Source organism: Anabrus simplex, chromosome 14 (assembly GCF_040414725.1).
Source record: "Anabrus simplex isolate iqAnaSimp1 chromosome 14, ASM4041472v1, whole genome shotgun sequence".
In the NCBI taxonomy this organism is placed as follows: domain Eukaryota; kingdom Metazoa; phylum Arthropoda; class Insecta; order Orthoptera; family Tettigoniidae; genus Anabrus; species Anabrus simplex.
In genome coordinates, this window is record NC_090278.1 from 6,828,438 (window position 1) to 6,847,826 (window position 19,389).

The 19,389-nt window shown below is 40.2% G+C and overlaps 2 protein-coding genes across 3 annotated transcripts in view; one reads left to right on the forward strand and one right to left on the reverse strand.

Moving 5' to 3' along the window:
* Positions 1 to 14,924, reverse strand: part of LOC136885353 (dnaJ homolog subfamily C member 5) — a 92,775-nt gene extending 77,851 nt beyond the window's left edge. For both annotated transcript variants that reach the window (XM_068230315.1, XM_068230316.1), the window contains exon 1: positions 14,162 to 14,924. In XM_068230315.1, coding sequence (XP_068086416.1) covers positions 14,208 to 14,924 — 717 coding nt within the window. In that variant the 3' untranslated portion in view covers positions 14,162 to 14,207. The remainder of the gene's footprint in view (positions 1 to 14,161) is intronic.
* Positions 14,925 to 16,040: 1,116 nt separating this feature from the next.
* Positions 16,041 to 19,389, forward strand: part of LOC136885354 (uncharacterized) — a 79,305-nt gene continuing 75,956 nt past the window's right edge. The window contains exon 1 of the mRNA XM_067157866.2: positions 16,041 to 16,225. The gene's annotated coding sequence lies outside the window, so the exon portion shown is untranslated. The remainder of the gene's footprint in view (positions 16,226 to 19,389) is intronic.

Below are 19,389 nucleotides of genomic sequence, written 5' to 3' on the forward strand. Positions count from 1 at the left end.
TGTTGATCAATGTTATGTGCTTTCGATATTGTAGGCCTTCACATTTAGATTTCTTCTGACTCTGAAATACCACTCTTATAATAGTCAGTACGGTAAAACTGAATAAAACATAAATGATCAGAAATTGTATTCTCTATAAATTTAGTTATGTAGTATTTATCGATAGGACCACTAAAAATATAAATATTTGAGAATTAAATTTCAAGCCTTCCCCTAAACTACCATTTTACTCAGAGTGAATAAAATGATTTATAGCCTAAAGTGTAGTGGCTCATCCCCTACTTACTGATTTTCATTAAATTCTCTTCACTTTTCTCATGATGTGTGTACATACATACATACATACAGACAGAAATTACGGAAAAGTAAAAAGTGCATATCCTTGTTACTGTGGACATGGTGGATACAGAAATACTATTCTTTTAAAATTCTGAGCAATGTACAGACAAAACTCTTTATTTTATATATATAGATGATCAGGATTAGAGTACATGACAAAAATATTAGATGACACGAGATGTGATTCCTACTACGAACTGCAAAGGAAGGTAGAGAAACGTGAAGAATGGAGAGCTGCTGCCAATCAGCTGATGACTAGAGAAAGAGACAGAGAAGTGAATTGTGTAACAGCATACATCAATTAGGCCTACTGTACTTATGCATAGTGGTTTGCAGGACGTTCAGTTATGGAGAAAAAGAGAGCTAGACAGTTTACAAATTATGGAAAATTAAAGTTTATTGAGAAAGTGGATGCTAATTCACACATGAAACTCGTGCAAATCGCCCAGATGTTGGACATTCCTACGATAACTTTAAACATAATTTTCATCGATGTGTATAGTTCACATCTCTAAGAACGTTGTTTCTTGATGTTTTGGTACGTTGGTGTTCATAAAATGTATTTTTTAATTATTTATTTAATTAATTATAATTGTAAACACTTGTTTTTCTGTTTTCATCATAATTGTTTTTATGTTCAAACCTAACCTTAAATTTAACAGCATAATTGTTTTTTATTTTTATTTTTTAGCATGTTCCGTCTTCAGGACATTATTTTTTTGGTCATCACAAAAGCGTCCTAACCAGTTTTGGCTGTATTAGTTATTCATATGTTTTTACATTGTATTTGAGGCAGGCCGAATTTTTATCATCATGATATTTGTTATGCCCCTGCAGACAAGTATACACATAATACAGTTTTCTGGTGTAATCCTAGGAGGATAGGAACCGACATGTAACATATTAATCAATGAGATAAAATATATGAATGTTGCCATAAATTTTCTTTTTTTGTCATATTTGAAGCAATCTCTGTTCAATTTCAACGTTAATTTTACAACTGTTAGGTTCTTCAGTGTAAAGTAAAGCAAAGCAAAGTCACCTCCGTACAGGCCATTGAAGGCCCCTGGAAGAGTGGAAGGTACACCATTTTTAACCTCGGCACATGATGGGGTAGCTTTACACCCGGCTGCCTTTGCCCCAGGAATTAACCTGGGACTCATTTTTGGTGTAGGCTGAGTGAACCTCAGGGCCGTATGCACCTCTGGAAGTGGACATCTCATTTCTTAAATTTTACGACTTCCTGATGGGGATTCAAACCCACGTCCTCAGCCAGGCAGCTCCTGGTTCTTCAGAGTATGGAAACTAATTTATGAACAAATATATTTTAGAAAGTACCTAAAAAAGAAAACATACGATAAGAGAATAAACCTGAGTAGCTAATGTACCCACACTTCACAATGGAATCCTATACTGTATGCAGATTTCTAAATAAATTACTGTGGGTGTCGTAAGTAATATTTTATTAAATTGCATGTCTTTCAGCGTTACCCGAGGAACACCATGGGGAGGTCCTCACATGTTGTTTTTCATGTTAAGTTTGGGTTAAGGAGTTTTGATCCTAATGGCAGGCCCTCTTTCCTACTGCTGGTAATAGTCGAGTTTTGAGTTTTGATTATAGTGCCGGGCCTCCTTGCCTACTGCCATTCACTATTGAGTTGGAGAGTTTTTCACTATTATGACAAGACCCCTTGCCTACTTCCAGGCACATTCCAATTGGGGAGTTTTCATTATAATGGCAGGCCTCTTCCCTACTGCCAGTCAAAATCGAGTTGTGGTACTATTGTTATTATTATTATTATTTTATTTATTATCGTTCAGGCCATCTATGGACCACGTTTTACAGTCTTTACGTTATTTTTCACCAGTCCTGACTTCACATTCTGCCAGTACTTCTTCATCCTTGCACTGACTTCTTTCTTCTGTTCTTCTGTGTAGGTTCTCTTCTTCTTCTTCTTCACAAGTTCTTCCCCAGTCTCCTGGAAACCCTTGAACTCCTTCACTTTTTGTCTAAATTTGTTTCTGTCCAGTACGTCCTCTTTTTCTACTCCTATCCTGGCCAGGTCGGTCCTTACTTCCCGAAACCATTTTGGTTCCGTCTTCCTTAGGCTGAAGAAGCTGAAAATCCTTTTTGTCAGTCGGTTGGTGTCCATTCTCTGTAGATGTCCATAAAATTGAAGCCTTCGCTTTTTCATCAATACGACGACTTCCTCTGTCTTCTGGTATAGTTCTTTGTTGGGTCTAAGTCTCCTCTCCCCACCTTTCATTTTCGGGCCCAAGATCTTCCGGAGCATTTTCCTCTCTTTCTTTCTGATGTTCTCTAGATCTCCCTTTCCAATCATGTCCAATGTTTCTGCTGCGTATAAGCATTCAGGTCTGATGACTGTGTCCAGATGTCTTAATTTGGCTCCATATGACAAAGCTTTCTTGTTGTAGGTGTCTCTAGTGAGCTGATACGCTGTTTCCATTTTTCTCGCTCGTTCTATCAGAGCTAGCTTCTCTGATCCATTCTCTTGAACTATTTCTCCAAGATACTTGAAGCTCTTTACTCTTTTGACTTTCCCCTCTTTCAACTTTAATATTTGGGGAGCCTCTTTGATGTTGGTCATAAATTCAGTCTTACTGTATGATATTTGCAGTCCAGTCATTTCTGCTATGCTATGGAGTTGTTCCACTCTTTTCTTTGCTATTTCTATGTCACTGGCAAAGACTGCGATATCATCAGCATATGCCAGGCAGTCTATCCGTATAGCACCTGCCCCTCTTCCAATACGGAATGCTTCTTTGTCTGGGATTCCTTCTTTCCATTTCCTTATCACCTTTTCCAAGACACAGTTAAAGAGAATGGACAATTAAGAGTCCATCCCCTTGTCTCACACCAGTCTTGACTTCAAAGGACTCCGATATTTCACCCATGAACTTGACCTTTGACTTGGTGTTGGTAAGTGTCTGTTTGATGATATTCCTTGTTTTACTGTCCACACAAAATTCTTCCAGTATTCCGAATAACGTCTCTCTATCTACCGAATCGTAGGCCTTCTTAAAATCCACGAAGACTACAACATATTTGCTTCGTCCCAGCATCTTGTACTTTATGATGTTCTTGAGATTAAAAATCTGCTCAGCGCATGATCTGCCTTTCCGGAATCCAGCTTGGTACTCGCCCAGTTCTTCATCGAGTCTTTCTTCAACCCTGGTTTGAAGGACTTTAGACAGCATTTTATATGGGACCGAAAGCAGCGAAATTCCTCTATAATTATCGACATCCTTCTTGTTCCCTTTTTTGTGTAATGGATGTATTAAAGCAGTTAGCCAGTCTTCTGGAATTCTTTCCGTTTCCCAAATAATTTTAAATAAATGGGTCAATGATGAGATTAATTCTGCATTTCCCATTTTGAGCAGTTCTGCCACAATACCGTCTTCACCTGCTGCCTTGTTATTTTTTAGCTCCTGGATGATTTTGGATACCTCACGTTCGTCAGGTGGCTTTGAATCTGGCATTGTTACTTGCGGTCGCTTAACTGCCAGTCTTTCTTGTGGACCGTCGCAATTCAGTAATCTTTTGAAATATCTGGCGAGAATTTGACAGTTTTCCTTATTGTTCATTCCTAGTTTACCCTCTTCATCCTCAAAACATAGACCAGGTGATTTATATCCTTTTAACCGTGACTTAAAGGTCTGATAGAAATTTCTGGTGTTATTTTTCTGGAAATCTTCTGAGGTCTTCTTCAGCTGATCTGTTTCATATTGTCTTTTCGCTTGCCTGAAAGTTTGTGCTGTCAATTTTCTTTGATCTCTGAAGGCAATCAAGTCACAGTTCCTTCTGGTGGAACTCCATTTCTTCCATGCCTCCATTCTGCGCAAGAGTGCATCTTCACATGTTTCATTCCACCATTCACGTTTCTTTCGTTTCGCCAAGAGAATGGTTTTACTTGCAGCATGTTTAATATTGTCTCGAATGTCATCCCAGTTTACTGAATTCATGTTTTCCAGCTCTTTTTGGTATTGATGTTTTATTTCCTCACTAAGTTTTAACCTTCCCACATCGTATCTTGGTACTCTTTTCCCCTTTCATCTTTTCCTGACTGGGAGAAGTCTCATCTTTATTTTGGTTAAATAATGATCAGAATCAACTTGGGCACCTCGTAATACTTTCACGTTCATGATTTCTTTTTGCGCTTGTTTAGAGATCGCCACATGGTCAATTTGGAATTCACCCAGAATCGGATTGGGAGATCTCCACGTTTTTTGTTTTCTTGGCAAGTGTCTGAATTTAGTTGACATGAGTTGTAGATTAAAGGCTCGGCACAACTCAATAAGCCTCTCTCCATTCCTGTTTGTCCGCCTGTGTGCCGGATATTCCCCTACTATTTTTCTGAACCTTTTCTCTCTTCCTATCTGAGCATTGAAGTCCCCCATTAATACCTTCACATTTCTTTCGGGAATCCGGGAGATCTGATCTTCCAATTCCTCCCAAAAACTATCAACTTTGTCTGCTTTTTTGCGGTTGTCTTCATTGGTCGGGGCGTGGGCATTGATTAATGTGTACGTTTTGTTTCCACATCCTAAATGCAGAAATGATAGGCGTTCAGAGAAACTCTCGAAACCTACAACGGAGTCTATTAAACACTTGTCTACAATGAATGCTGTTCCGAATAATGGGAGAGATTTAGTTTGGTCCACTATGATGGCTGGTTTTCCTTTAAATATCCTAAACTTTCCAGTATCGAGTAAGTCCTCGTCTCTGTATCTTGTTTCTTGAACAGCCAAAACTCTTATTTCCCTTTCTTCCATTGTCTTTGTTAGTTCTTTCAATTTTCCGACCTTAAGTAGTGAGTTTACATTCAGAGTTCCTAGCCAGAACTTGCGTTTCATCTTGAGTCTGTGGTTCCCAGGGGACTCCGACTTCCCCTCGCGTTGTGGTGCAGGCTCTCCAGAACCCTTTGGCCTGCTTGCGCCACTTATCGTGGCGGTGGATTTCCCTTTTGGGCTGCCACCTGGAGTAGTTTCATCAATGCACTGGTAGTCCATAACGCGTTAACTGTCTAATCATTAGACGTGGCAAAGCAAGAATTGCTTCGCAGATATAGAACTGAGATTGTAAGTCCCAGAGCTTCCATTAACAGCCGCCCCTAACATGGGATAACAGACGCTGACCAGCAAGCCGCCCGATGCGGGAACAGACACCATAGCTGGATTTGTGGTTCATTGAACCTTCCGCCTCACTTGCCATACCGAAGAACTTCTTCTCTGCCAAGTCAACCGTTGAGGTCTTCACCATAACCCCGGCAAGGGCTCTCCATACTTATTACCCCTGGAGAGAGGGTGTCCCAGTATTATAAAGCCCCCAGGAACTGGGCTGCCTATTGGTCCGAGGGTTCCTTTCCGTGGTTTTAGAACCAGCCCACATTTCTGTGAGCCCCTTATCCGCCACCTTGTTGATGTTAGCTGGTGGGCGTGAGCCCGGGACGGTTGAATCATTCATTCTGATTCACCCTCACCGTAAGGGTTGTTAGTCCAAACGGGTAGCTGATGTTCTGCTATGATGTTTATTATTATATTATCACAGACCACCAAGATGGCTCCCAGCAGTAGGCTAAGATCTGTTGCCTTAGAGACGCCTCAATGGAAGAGTGGAATGATATATCTAGTTGGTAGTATCTATGGAGACCAAGAAAATTTAGCGAGTGGGTGGTTGTTAGGGCAAGGTTAGCAGCCAATATACACTCTTGGTAAGTTATCTATGGAGCAATTGTAGTTAAATCCAACATGGAGGCGTTTATGGCAATAAAATGAAATAAAATTATGCCCTCAAATCAATTAAAACAAGCTCTAGATTCCCAAGATAACACGTTCACACAACCACCACACCAATCAAATGCTCAAATACTCCCTGATACCCACCGACACTACACAGAATGCGAGAAAAGATGTCAAGATCACGGAGCTCCACTTCATGACTCCAGCTTGGCGGCCATAATAATAATAATAATAATAATAATTATTATTATTATTATTAGCGTATGGCAAGGAAATTATATACGATATATACACAATAACAAAAAACATTGATTCACTTCAGGCATTAGTGTTATCTGTTATCATACCTGAATGTCCAACTTTTGAATCCACTGTTGGTGATAGGAAGTCTTCCAATCTACCTGGATAAGACCGCTTACTCCCTTACAATGTGGGGAATGGTCGGGCGAGGGGCTCCACAATCACATTTTGGAGGTGGTACAAAGTTCCACTTGTAGAGAGAGAATCCCTGCACCTTCCATAACCTGTCCTGATCCTGTTTATTCTGGACCAAGTTGCACATGGCAGTTGGGATTTGTTAACAATTTTTTCCACTCTGAAGATTTTATGCAGGGGCAAATCTGTAGAGTTGTGGTGTTTCTATTACAGTGGCAAGTCCCCTCACCTAATGTCAGTCACAGTCTAGCTGAGGAGTTTTGATTATAATGGTAGGCCTCCTTGCCTATCAGTAACAACTGAGATGGGGTTTTTGATTATAATGGCAGGCCTCCTTGCAGGGTGACAATGGAGTTGGGATGCTTTCATGATAATAGTAGGCCCCCTTGCTTACTGCCAGTCATGATCAAATTGGAGTGCCTTCATTGTAATGAGGCACCCTTTCCTACCACAAGTTACAGTTGAGTTGGAGAGTTCTCTTTATATCAGCAGGTCATCTTTCCTACTGCCAGTCAAAGTCGAGTTGGGAAGTTTCAATTATAATGGCAGGTCCACTTGCCCACTGCCAGTTGCTGTCTATTTGGGGATTTTTGATTATAATGGCAGGCAACATTACCTACTGCCAGTGGCAATCAAGTAGAGAAGTTTTCACTATAGTGGCAGGCTCCCTTGCCCACTGCCAGTCAAACTTAGTTAGGAATTTTTTATTACAATGGCTGGTTGCCTTTCCAGTTGGCTATTACCATGAAGTTGGGGGTGTTAACATTACATTATTATGGACGTCAATCTTCTTCACGTGACAATTGTTAAGCCAAGTTCACACAGAGTATTCATCTTCAGAGTAGACTGGGCCAAGTACAACTGTTCACAGACACAAATGTCCACAGTTGAGTTATAGAGTTTTCATTATATTGGCAGGTCCCCTCTCCTACTGCCAGTCACAGTTGACTTGGGGAGTCCTGAATATGACAGATAATTATTTTTTACTGTCACTCACAGTCGAGTTGGGGAGATTTGATTAAAATGGCGGACTCCCTAGTCTACTGCAGGTCACTGTCAATTTGGAATTATAATGGCATGCCCCCTTTCCTACTGCCTGTCACAGTCAAGTTTGGGAGTTTTCATTAAAATGACAGGCTCCCATTTACTCCAGTCAAAATGGAGTTGGGAACAGCCAGCCAAGTTAAATATTTTTCATTACCATGGCAGACCCCTTTTCCTACTACCTGTCACAGTCAAGATTGCAAGTTTTCATTATAAAGGCAGGTCCCTGTCTGTTACTGTCAGTCACAAAGGAGTGAAGAGTTTCATGGCAGGTCCCATAGACTACTGCCAGTCACTATAGATTTGGGAAGTTTTCATTATAATGGCAGGCTCTTGTTTCCTACTGCCAGTCAAAGTGGAGTTGGGGACAGTCTGTTGAGTTGAATACTTTTCATTACCATGGCAGGCTCCTTTTCTTACTGCCAGTCACAGTCGAGACTACAAGTTCTCATTATAAAGGCAGGTCCTTGTTTGCTACTGCCAGTCACAAAGCAGTAGGGGAGTTTAATGACAGGCCCCCTTGCCTAATGCCAGTCTGAATTGAGTTAGAGTGTTTTTATTATCATGTGAGTCCCCCCCTTGCCTCCTTCCAGGCACAATCCATTTGGGAGTTTTCATTATAATGCCAATGACATTCGAGTTGGGAATTTTTAATTATAATGGCAGGTCCCCTTCCCTACTGCCAGTCACAGTTTAAGGATATTGATAAATGGAACTCAGTGTGAAGTGATCTGTGCAAGAGTATTATAATGAAAATAGAGATGAATTAAATCTTAGTACCAGAGATGTTGATGCTCTCAGGATACCTACAAATGCAGAAAATTCCCAGAACTTTTTGAGAGGCCCAGGCTGGGTGGGGAATTTATAATTGGGTTTCAACATAAGAATGTAAGTGTAAGCATTTCTTTCACCCAGTTGGATCAAAGCAATGACCTACAGTTTTCATGGGTTAAGAGTTTCTTGAGAGTCAAAATTAATTTTAACATAAAACGTTGAGAAATTGGTGAGGGAAATTTTTGAGGCCTGGTGGCCATGATCGTTAAGGTGTCAAGTCTGAAACAATCATTGTCCAGTTTGAGTCCTATTGGTTGAAAAATATTTCATCATCGGAATGTTGGCTGGGAGAGGTGGCGATATACAATTTCTAATCACTAGCTTGCACACCAAAAGCCTGGATTCAATTTCAATCCTTTCTGTAGTATTCATATGGAGTGAGGGCATATGACTCGATTGGTGATCTGTCTGATACGGATGTTAAGCCTTGAGCAAATCCCTTGGTGCTATTCGACAGGAGTAGGCTATGTGCCAACACCAGATTTCACCCTCTCCCTTCTTACTATCATATATAACATCATTCATTTCATCTCACTAATTCTTCCGATGACGTTGACATCAGGAAGGACTTCCAATGGTGAAAACTCGCTACAAAGGTTCACATCATTTCATACCCAAGCCTGCAGAGAAACAGGACAAAGGTTGGACGTAGATAGGTAGACACACAACCCTTCAATGAATACTCGCTACCACCGGATACATTTCTTGAAGCACGGTATTGCTCCCAGAATAGATCTTACATGTAATAGCCAACTTTGCCTCGCTAATTGAACCTAAAAGATCAGTTCTAACCTCAAATGTATCGCAGGTCCCAACAGTGAGGGCCAGTGGCTCTCATGAAACAGAGCTGTAGCTTCCCTTTGAGGAGCTTTCTGCTAAACACCCCTGACATGTTAGACCAATGGATTTTAGACAGTAGGCGGGATGTGCGCAAACTACATTGGCAGAAAAAATATCCAAACACCAAGAAGGGGTTTTGCTAGATTAATGAATGTTAGTAGGCATGTTTATACATCTGAAAGATGATGTTGATTCATATTTCCCACAAATCGCATTAGCATGGTGCTAGTAGTGGCCCCATGACATTGCACATCAGGTTTGCTTTAAATACGGGCTGTATGTGCGAGAGCATTAGTTACTTGTGAGATTAGATGGAGTGACTGTGAGTGGGTCAAGAATGCCTTTCCAGTGACAAAGAGGCCGGTATCAGCAGCTCGCTGCATTGAACGAGGCCGTACATTAGTGCTTCATGAAGGTGGATTTTCCTTCCTCTTTTTGCAGAATGACTTGGCAGCAGTGGTCATGAGAATGTACGCTCACAAGAAGACCGGGCTCTGGATGTCTCTTTGGCACCACCGACAGGAGGACCATATTCGGCATATGGCAGCATCTGCAGTATAGAGTGGCAGTTGGCATCGCAGTGACGCAACGAACTGTTCAAAATCAGTTATTTGAAGGACAGCTCCGAGCCAGACACCCTGCGGCGTGCATTCAACTTACCCCACTTACTTCAGTGGTGTCAAGTGAAAGCTCATAGAAGGATGGAGCGGAGGTCCGTTGTGTTTTCTGATGAAAGCCGGTTCTGCCTTGGTGCCAGTGATGGCTGTATGTTAGTTAGAAAGGCGTCTGCATTTCACCTGTCTGCAGCATCAACACACTGGACCTATACCGGGAGTTCTAGTCTGGGGTGCAATTTCCTGCAACAGCAGGAGCACTCTCTTGTTTACCCCATGCACCCTGATTGCAGATATGTACGTCCATCTGGTGATTCAATCTGTTGTGCTGCCATTCATGAACAGCATTCCTGGGGGTGTTTTCCAACAGGATAATGCAAGCACCCATGCCTCTGTTGTAACCCAGAGTGATCTACAGAGTGTCGACATGTTGCCTCTGTCTGCTCGATCCCCCGCTCTCTCCCTAGTTGAGCATATATGGGACATCATTGGACGACAACTCCAGCGTCATCCACAACCGGCAATAACCATCCCTGTATTGAACGACCAAGTGCAACAGGCATGGAACTCCATCCCACAAGCTGACATCCGGCACTTGTACGACACAATGCATGCCCCCCGCATTCAACAGTCAGGCGATTCGCGCGTGAATATTAACCTGTACTCTTGTATCTTTAATCAATTAAATGTTACCTCAACAAATTTATTGCCAAAATTTCCGTAGTCTACATTCCTTATTTCATGGTGTTTGGATATTTTTCCTTCCAGTATAATAAAGATTTAAACAAGATCTAACTCCTTATTCCACATGCACAAAAGTAGTGCTGTGAAAAATACCAAAAGTTGGTAACACCTAACGATGCTTCTATCAGCATACTCAATGAACAAAAAACGAGAATCGCCTAGCGCAGAGCATATCAGACTCTTCTCTACTAACAATAAAGGAGCATTGCCCTATGCAGAGCATTCTATTCTCCACTTTGTAACGTCCTAGGATTATGTTCAGTTTTCATCCTATCTAAGTTGAATGCAGTTCGAGAACAAAAAATGAAATGGGCAAAATTGCACAGTACCTACATTTGGCCGTGTTATAAACGGTCCTGGGAAAGCAAGCACGTGTGTATAGTCATGGTGGTGGTGATTATCGTTTTAAGAGGAAGTACAACTAGGCAACCATTCTCTACATAACACTACTCTGAGGCAAAAAATGGAAGGGATCCGACACTTCAAAAAATGAAGATATTGGGCAAAGGAAGACAAGGCCACAAAGGGCGAGGAAATGAAAGACTTCCTAGTCCTCGCAAACTTAATAGTGTCGGGGTCAGAAAAGAACAAGGAGTTGACCAAGAGAGGTCGGATAGGATAGATGAAAGTGAGGACCCTAGCACAAGTAAGTGGAAGCAATACCAGGACTCAGCTAAGGGTCCCATGGTCGCCAACCCCACTCCAATATTCAGAGCCCTTGGGGCTGTATAATCATGTGCCACCTTCCTTTGCTATACAAATTGGACAAGCGAGACAATCGGTGCCACTCATAGAGCATGTGTCAAGCTGTGTCCGTGCTGTGCGCTGGACACAAGCATTACTAACTTCTCACTTTCAGTAGAATTTCAATTTGAAACAGTATCTTATTGAATTTTGAAATCAAGTGAATTATGTTTTGTTTCCTTTTCAGAAAAGTTTCGTGCCCCTTTGGATTGCCTTACCATGTACAGAGCAGCCTGTGCATGTTTCTTGAAAATAAATTTGTCTGTACATATTAAACTATTTAAGTTAAAACAATATTCATTTTTGGATTTTATGTGCAACTTTACACAACAATAAATATTTTATTTCTCCAATAATACATCATTTCATCTACATACTGAATTCTGTTTTTTTAATTGATATATATCCCCAGGACTGAATATAATTACACTACGATATATGATAATCATGGATAGCAGGTAGGAACCCCCTCTGCTCAGGGACTGGCAATCCTGCCCATATGAATCCCAGAGCACGCTAACCCAGTGTGTAGCATTTGGTGAGAGTCCCAGGTCAGGGGTACGAGTGAAGACCTCAACGCCATCTACAGTGGAGAAGAAGGGCTTCAGTACCGTGTCAAGGGCAGAAAAGGCAACCCAGTGCTCAGGTTAATTGAGTAAAAGGCATCTGTATCCAAGTTGGAAACAGATATCAGCCGTAGTGTTTGCACCTCGGAGAGGTGGATACAACAGCGACTGTTCCCTATGTAAAGTTCGTTAAGAAGGAAGCCTACTTTCCAGTGTCGACTCATTTAAGTATAACTTAAAAGTTTTCAGTCTGTTGAACACACAAGTTAAATATAGCCTAAATATTACACTGTAACATATCTGCAAAAATGTTACATTATTTAACAAGGAATAATAGTGTGTATTTTTTATTCCTTGTTTAATAATGTTTTTTAAAATTTTTTTACAGGTACGTATATTATATTGTAATACTTATATTTAACTTGTATGTTCGACAGTCACCTTTGCTGGAAAAACCGAGTGTCAGTGCACTATGTCTTCTGGTGAGGGCTAGAACTATTTTGTTACTTTCATTGATCTGTCTCAGTCTCATCCTTGGCTTTGACAAAATGAAAGTGACCGAGGTATGAGCAATACTAATAATGCCATTCCTAATGCAGCCAGTCCCTGTTGTGTAAAAATGTCACTCTTTTGGTCAGTTGGTGCACGCATTTCAGTGGGCTTGGCACACTGATATGTAACAGCAACTTCTGGCTCAGTTAGGAAAGCAATGGGAAACTACCTCACTCATTTCCCTAGTATTCCCCTTCAGTGACGCCTGGGCCACCTATGACAGCCGATGGCAGAGCTGTTGAGGTCTAAACCAGCCTCCGGGCTGAGTACTCAACATACATACATGTTCAACAGACTGAAATGTTTGCAAGTTATAATATATGATACCCTATATAAAGGGCGGCTGATGAATAATCTAAAATAGCATTGAGGAAGGCAATGGGAAACCACCTCAATTTTTCCCAGGATATCATCCATGACTGGACCTGTCAAAAGGCAGAAGAACCTATGTTGATGGTATGATAATCTTCCAGAATAGAAAATTGAGAAGCTGACTTTACGAGCTCTTTCTGATTCAGAAATGCAATTTTCCTTAAGGGGATTTTTGACTAAAAATGCTCCCCTCCCACCTGAAAATTAGGTTTTGGTACTATACTTTGGGCCACCTTTTGAACAGTCTAAAGCAGAAGTAATGCCTTGGTTGAAAAACGAACCAGTGTGGGAATGAAAGTTGTACTCCAACTGTAACACAGCACAGCTCACTGGTTGTAACTGTAGCAAATTTGAAAAAAATCAATGCACTAACGTATTCGTATTAGTGAAGTGCCATACTGCCACTGTGGTGTTAAACGTAATATGACGCAATCAAGACATATACTGAATAAGTATGGCAGTTCCGCATTGGGTATACCATTGCCGTAACTCTGGCAGAGAGAAGGCACGAAATGCGCGCCCCCTTGCCCCTTTCCTACAACGTGACAACACCGTAGGCACAGCCCCTCTCATTTGCTTCTTTCCCTGGCCTATACCCTCTTTTCAATTTAGTCTGCTCAAAAGGTGGCCCGGAGAATAGTAGACACAGCAAGCTTTGATGCACATGGTGGTACATTTTTCTGTGTGTGGCCATTTTTAATGGCCCTGTAACATTTGAGTCATGCCCACATGTCCCTTTAACTGAGTGCACCTTTTCTCAAAAGTAACTTTTTCTAGAATTCAAAATTATCCAGACAAACCAGTTTTAACTTGATTAGCTTCAAACTTTGCAAAACCTTGTATCTCTATGTTGTTCATAATTTGTAGCGTCCATTTTTAAAATGGTTGAAAACTTTCAGAAATACCTTAAGTCAATGCACAGAAGAAAAAAAAAAATCAAAGTTCTGTTTTTAAGATGCAGTGCCACTTATTAACAAAGTATTGTCAAAAGTATAAGACTTTAATTAATAACAAACATAATAGTACAAAATAATCCATTGACCTTCCTAGGATTAACAGTCACATTTGAAACAGAAAACTGATGTGCCTGGAGTACTTTGAAAAAGAGAAAAATCATTTAAAAAAAGCGCCATAATTCCGAAGTTAACTGGTCAAGTTAAATCAAATTTTGATGTTTACTTAATTCAGACTATAGCCTATTAACTGTTTCATAAAACTTGGTGTAGTTCAGGCTAAAATTAACAAAAGAAAAATCCAGAAAATGTAATCACACAATGAATGAATGTTGAAGACTTCACCTCACTCAAATACGAGTACCTTTGAATGAAGAATTGTATTCATCCTTCTAGAGGTCAACTGAACTCTACCACAGGCTCATTGGTTGTGGCATATTTTGGGCTACATGCGTTGGTAACCCTTTTTCTGACATTCCTGGTGTGTAGGTAACTTTATGAGCTGGATTCAAGGACGTAACTTCAGTTGCTTCGCCAGCTGATGTTACGCGAACCTGTCCAACTGGTTGTGATGTCACAGGCACCGGTATTCCATCCTCAACAATTAGGGCTTCCTGATTGTCAGAGGTCCTGGGTTCCTCATTAGCTGGACTATACAGAAACACTGTGGCATTTCCATCTTCTTTATGTAAGGTTTGGTATTCACTGCCTTGTGGTGGCTCAGGCTTGCATTTTCCACAACAGAAATTGCAACAGCAGCAGCAGCAACAACATAGATAACATCCAGTTATAATGCCACAAAACAATATCAAGGCTTTACACCACCCAGATGTTACAAGGAAATATGCATTCACATTTTCTTCACCAAACTGCTCTGCAATGTATAAACCCAGGGAACCATAGTGATCATAGATATTACGTTTGCTCTCGTCACTTAAAATGGTGTTCGCATGATTAACTTCCTTAAATTTTTCAGCAGCCTCAGGATTGTTCGGATTCTTGTCAGGATGATATTTAAGAGCTAATCTTCTGTACGCCCTTTTCACCTCCTCAGAAGTTGCAGTCTTTGGGATTTCCAGAATGGCATACAATTCGTCACCTGAAGTGGATAATCTTCGTCTATCCATACTAACACTACTTAAATGTCAAAGGAAGGACGGACGAGTACAGTCTTTGAAATCTTCATTAGTATTCAATTGTGTTTACTGTATATCACAGCCAATAACTCGTAGTATTAATTGTACGTATACCATAACATCCAATAACTCAAATTCATCTGCATTGATACAAAACCGAAAAAAGCTTATTAACACTCTAGACTTCATACGCGCCAAACGCAAGTAAGTGTTGGTGTCAATAGGCACTGTTCCATAAATAAAATATATAACTTATAAACCGCGTGTTAAAAAATACTTTTAGAAGCTCTGTCTGAGGTACACTTGTGAGCTCCTGTCTGTATTTATATTATGTCTAAACAGTGCATCTCCTTTCGGATATATTCGCAACGATTCTAGAAAGTCTATTCGCGTCCTTCTTTGCGACATTTCATTTCACCAAAGTCTGATATTACGAATGTGAATTTCTTCTTTCTCTCTCTGTCTGTACACCATTTATGGATAATCTTCCCAAGACGCTGAAATGTTTACTAAAAACTCCTTCGCATCGGTACATAAAACATACAATTCACTTACTTTCAGTATCTTATCCATCATTTATACCGCATCCTCCAAAGAAGCGGCAAATACGATATTATGGTCAACATATCAGCTGTTATACTCAAAGAATATATGATTATACTGGGATGTTCGCTATTAAAAACTCCCTGAATCATGTCTACAAGAGCTTTTGGGAAGATTAAATTATTATAAATTGAAAAATTAGGGCAAAACTCCTAACCACGACTTGATCAATGTTACATAGCAATCTTATTATAAATTGGTGGTCTATGCTCATTGACTACACTTTACTGTAGCTGCAGTTACACATCAGACTTCGGCCTTGAGCATTTTATGAAGTAATTTGGGCAATTTGAACGATTTTCTTGACGCAACAAGTTATTTGAATTACTTACTTTTTCAGGTTGTACCAACACAAGAAATATCTTATGATAGTCTCTCGCATCGGCAACATACAAAAGGAACTCTCATTGCCCTAAAGCAATGCCAACTGCTGAGCCTTCCTGCATCCGCCTTCCATACAAATTCCTTCCGTCAGGCATGACCATTGTGCAGTCTGTCGAAAATTTCATTTCTTCACTTAGCATTAGAAGGTATATTTTGAACACTTCAAATATTTTTGGTCTAATCAATAATTAAATCGCTTTGCCGGGTAAATTAAATATTAATAGTTGCAAATATCTCTATCTTGCGGCGAACGGTAAAACGAAGGGTGTGTAATCGAGAACCCGTGCTTTGTTATTCGTTCCGGGGTAAGTTCCAGTTTTCTAGAAATCAGTAGCTATCTGTAGATAAGCCATATGTTTTTACGTTCTACTCTAGGATGACATTGCATTGACATACTTAGTACAGCAATAGATAGGCCATCTACCGGGACCCTGATCGTTGCGTAAACATTAAGAACTAGTGGTGATAATCAATAACCTTCTAATTTCTAATTAATTAACAGTGAAATAAAGTAGTCACAGTCTTGAAAGTTTATTTATATGGTTGGTGCTTTAACCCTTTCGGTTTACAAGTACAGTTTAATATATCTTGAAGAATGAATGGCGATATCGTATATTCGATTGTAGAGGGGATTGTTGTTAAACGAATCATTCTTCGATCTTCATATTTTGCTGTGGCGATGTAGGGCAACAGAGAATGTATTCCGATGATTTAATTTCATTTGCTTTTGATATGGAAAAGGTGATTCGATTTTTAAGTGAGTGATTTGTTCAGTTTAGCTCGTCCCCGAATAAGTCCCAAAGTCGGAATGTTCTGTGTGGAAGGAGTGGTATCATATCTTGAGATATTTCAGTATCTAATTTCATTTACTTACAGCAGGCCTAATTGTTGTTGTTTGAGTCATCAGTCCATAGACTGGTTTGATGCAGCCTCCATGCCACCCTATCCTGTGCTAACCTTTTCATTTCTACCTAACTATTGCATCCTACATCTGCTCTAATCTGCTTGTCATATTCATACCTTGGTCTACCCCTACCGTTCTTCTCGTCAAATTTAGCCAAATCGATCTCCTCTCACCAATTCGATTCAGTATATCTTCATTCGTGATCGAACTATCATCTCACCTTCAGCATTCTTCTGTAACACCACATTTCAAAAGCTTCTATTCTCTTTCTTTCTGAGCTAGTTATCGTTCATGTTTCACATCCATACAATGCCACGCTCCACACGAAAGTCTTCAAAAACATCTTTCTAATTCCGATATCAATGTTTGAAGTGAGCAAATTTCTTTTCTTAAGAAAGCTCTTCCTTGCTTGTGCTAGTCTGCATTTTATGTCCTCCTTACTTCTGCCATCGTTAGTTATTTTACTACCCAAGTAACAATATTCATCTACTTCCTTTAAGACTTCATTTCCTAATCTAATATTTCCTACATCACCTGCCTTCGATCAACTGCACTCCATTACTTTTGTTTTGGACTTATTTATTTTCATCTTGTACTCCTTACCCAAGACTTCATCCATATCATTCAGCAACTTCTCGAGATCTTCTGCAGCCTCAGATAAAATAACAATATCATCGGCAAATCTCAAGGTTTTGATTACCTCTCCTTGGACTGTGATTCCCTTTCCAAATTTGTCTTTGATTTCCTTTACTGCCTGTTCTATGTAAACATTGAAAAGGAGAGGGGACAAACTGCAGCCTCGCCTCACTCCTTTCTGGATTGCTGCTTCTTTTTCAAAGCCCTCGATTCTTATCACTGCAGACTGATTTTTATACAGATTGTAGATAATTCTTTGTTCTCGGTATCTGATCCCTATCATCTTCAGAGTCATAAATAGCTTGGTCCAATCAACATTATCGAATGCCTTTTCTAGATCTACGAATGTTATGTACGTGGGCTTGTCCTTCTTGATTTGATCCTCTAAGATCAGACGTAAAGTCAGGATTGCTTCACGTGTTCCTACATTTCTTCTGAAGCCAAATTGATCTTCTCCCAACTCAGCTTCAACTTATTTTTCCATTCTTCTGGAAATAATACGTGTTAAAATTTTGCAGGCATGAGATACTAAACTAATGGTGTGGTAGTTTTCACACCTGTCAGCACCGGCTTTCTTGGGAATAGGTATAACAACATTCTTCCGAAAATCGGATGGGACTTCTCCTGTCTCATACATCTTGCACACTAAATGAAATAACCTTACCATGCTGGTTTCTCCTAAGGCAGTCCGTAATTCAGAGGAATTTCATCAATTCCAGGTGCCTTGTTCATATTGAGGTCACTCACAGCTCTGTCAAACTTTGACCTCAAAATTGGGTCTCCCATTTCATCAGCATCAACAGCCTCTTCATGTTCTAGAACCAAATTATCTACATCTTTACCTTGATACAACTGTTGGATATGCTCCTGCCATCTTTCTGCTTTGTCTTCTTTCCCTAGAAGTGACTTTCCATTTGAGCTCTTAATATTCATACACCTAGATTTCCTTTCTCCAAAGGTTTCCTTGAATTTCCTGTATGCAGCATCTACCTTTCCCAGGACCATACAGCCTTCCACATCCTTGCACTTCTCCTTCAGCCATTCTTCCTTAGCTACCTTGCACTTTCTATCCACTTGATTCTTTAATCGCCTGTATTCTTTTCTGCCCTCTTCATTTCTAGCATTCTTGTATATTCGTCATTCATCAATCAGGTCTAGTATCTCCTGAGTTACCCACTCATTCTTAGTTGATCTTTTCTTCCTTCCTAACATTTCTTCAGCAGCTGTACTGACTTCATTTTTCATGACTCTCCACTCTTCCTCTATAGTGTTTCCTTCAGCCTTTTCATATAGTCCTTGTGCAACATGTTCCTTGAAACAATCCTTCACACTCTTTTCTTTCAACTTGCCTAGATCCCATCTTTTTGCTTTTTTTTTTTCCTTTCTTCAATTTATTCAACTTCAGATGGCATTTCATGACCAACAAGTTGTGGTCAGAGTCCACGTCTGCTCCTGGGAAAGTTTTGCAATCCAACACCTGGTTTCTGAATCTCTGCCTAATCATAATGAAGTCTATTTGATACCTTCCAGTGTCTCCAGGTCTCATCCATGTATACAGCCGTCCTTTGTGGTGTTTGAACCAAGTATTGGCAAGGACTAAATTATGATCAGTGCAGAATTCAACCAGCCGACTTCCTCTTTCGTTCCTTTGTCCCAATCCAAATTCTCCTACTGTACTACCTTCTCTTCCTTGGCCTACCACTGCATTCCAGTCTCCCATCACAATTAAATTCTCGTTACCTTTTACATATTGTATTAAATCTTCTATCTCCTCATATATTCTTTCGATTTCTTAATCATCCGCTGAACTAGTAGGCATATAGACCTGCATTATTGTGGTGGGCATTGGTTTGGTGTCTATCTTGACGACAATAATTCTTTCACTATGCTGGTCATAGTAGCTTACCCGCTGCCCTATTTTCTTATTCA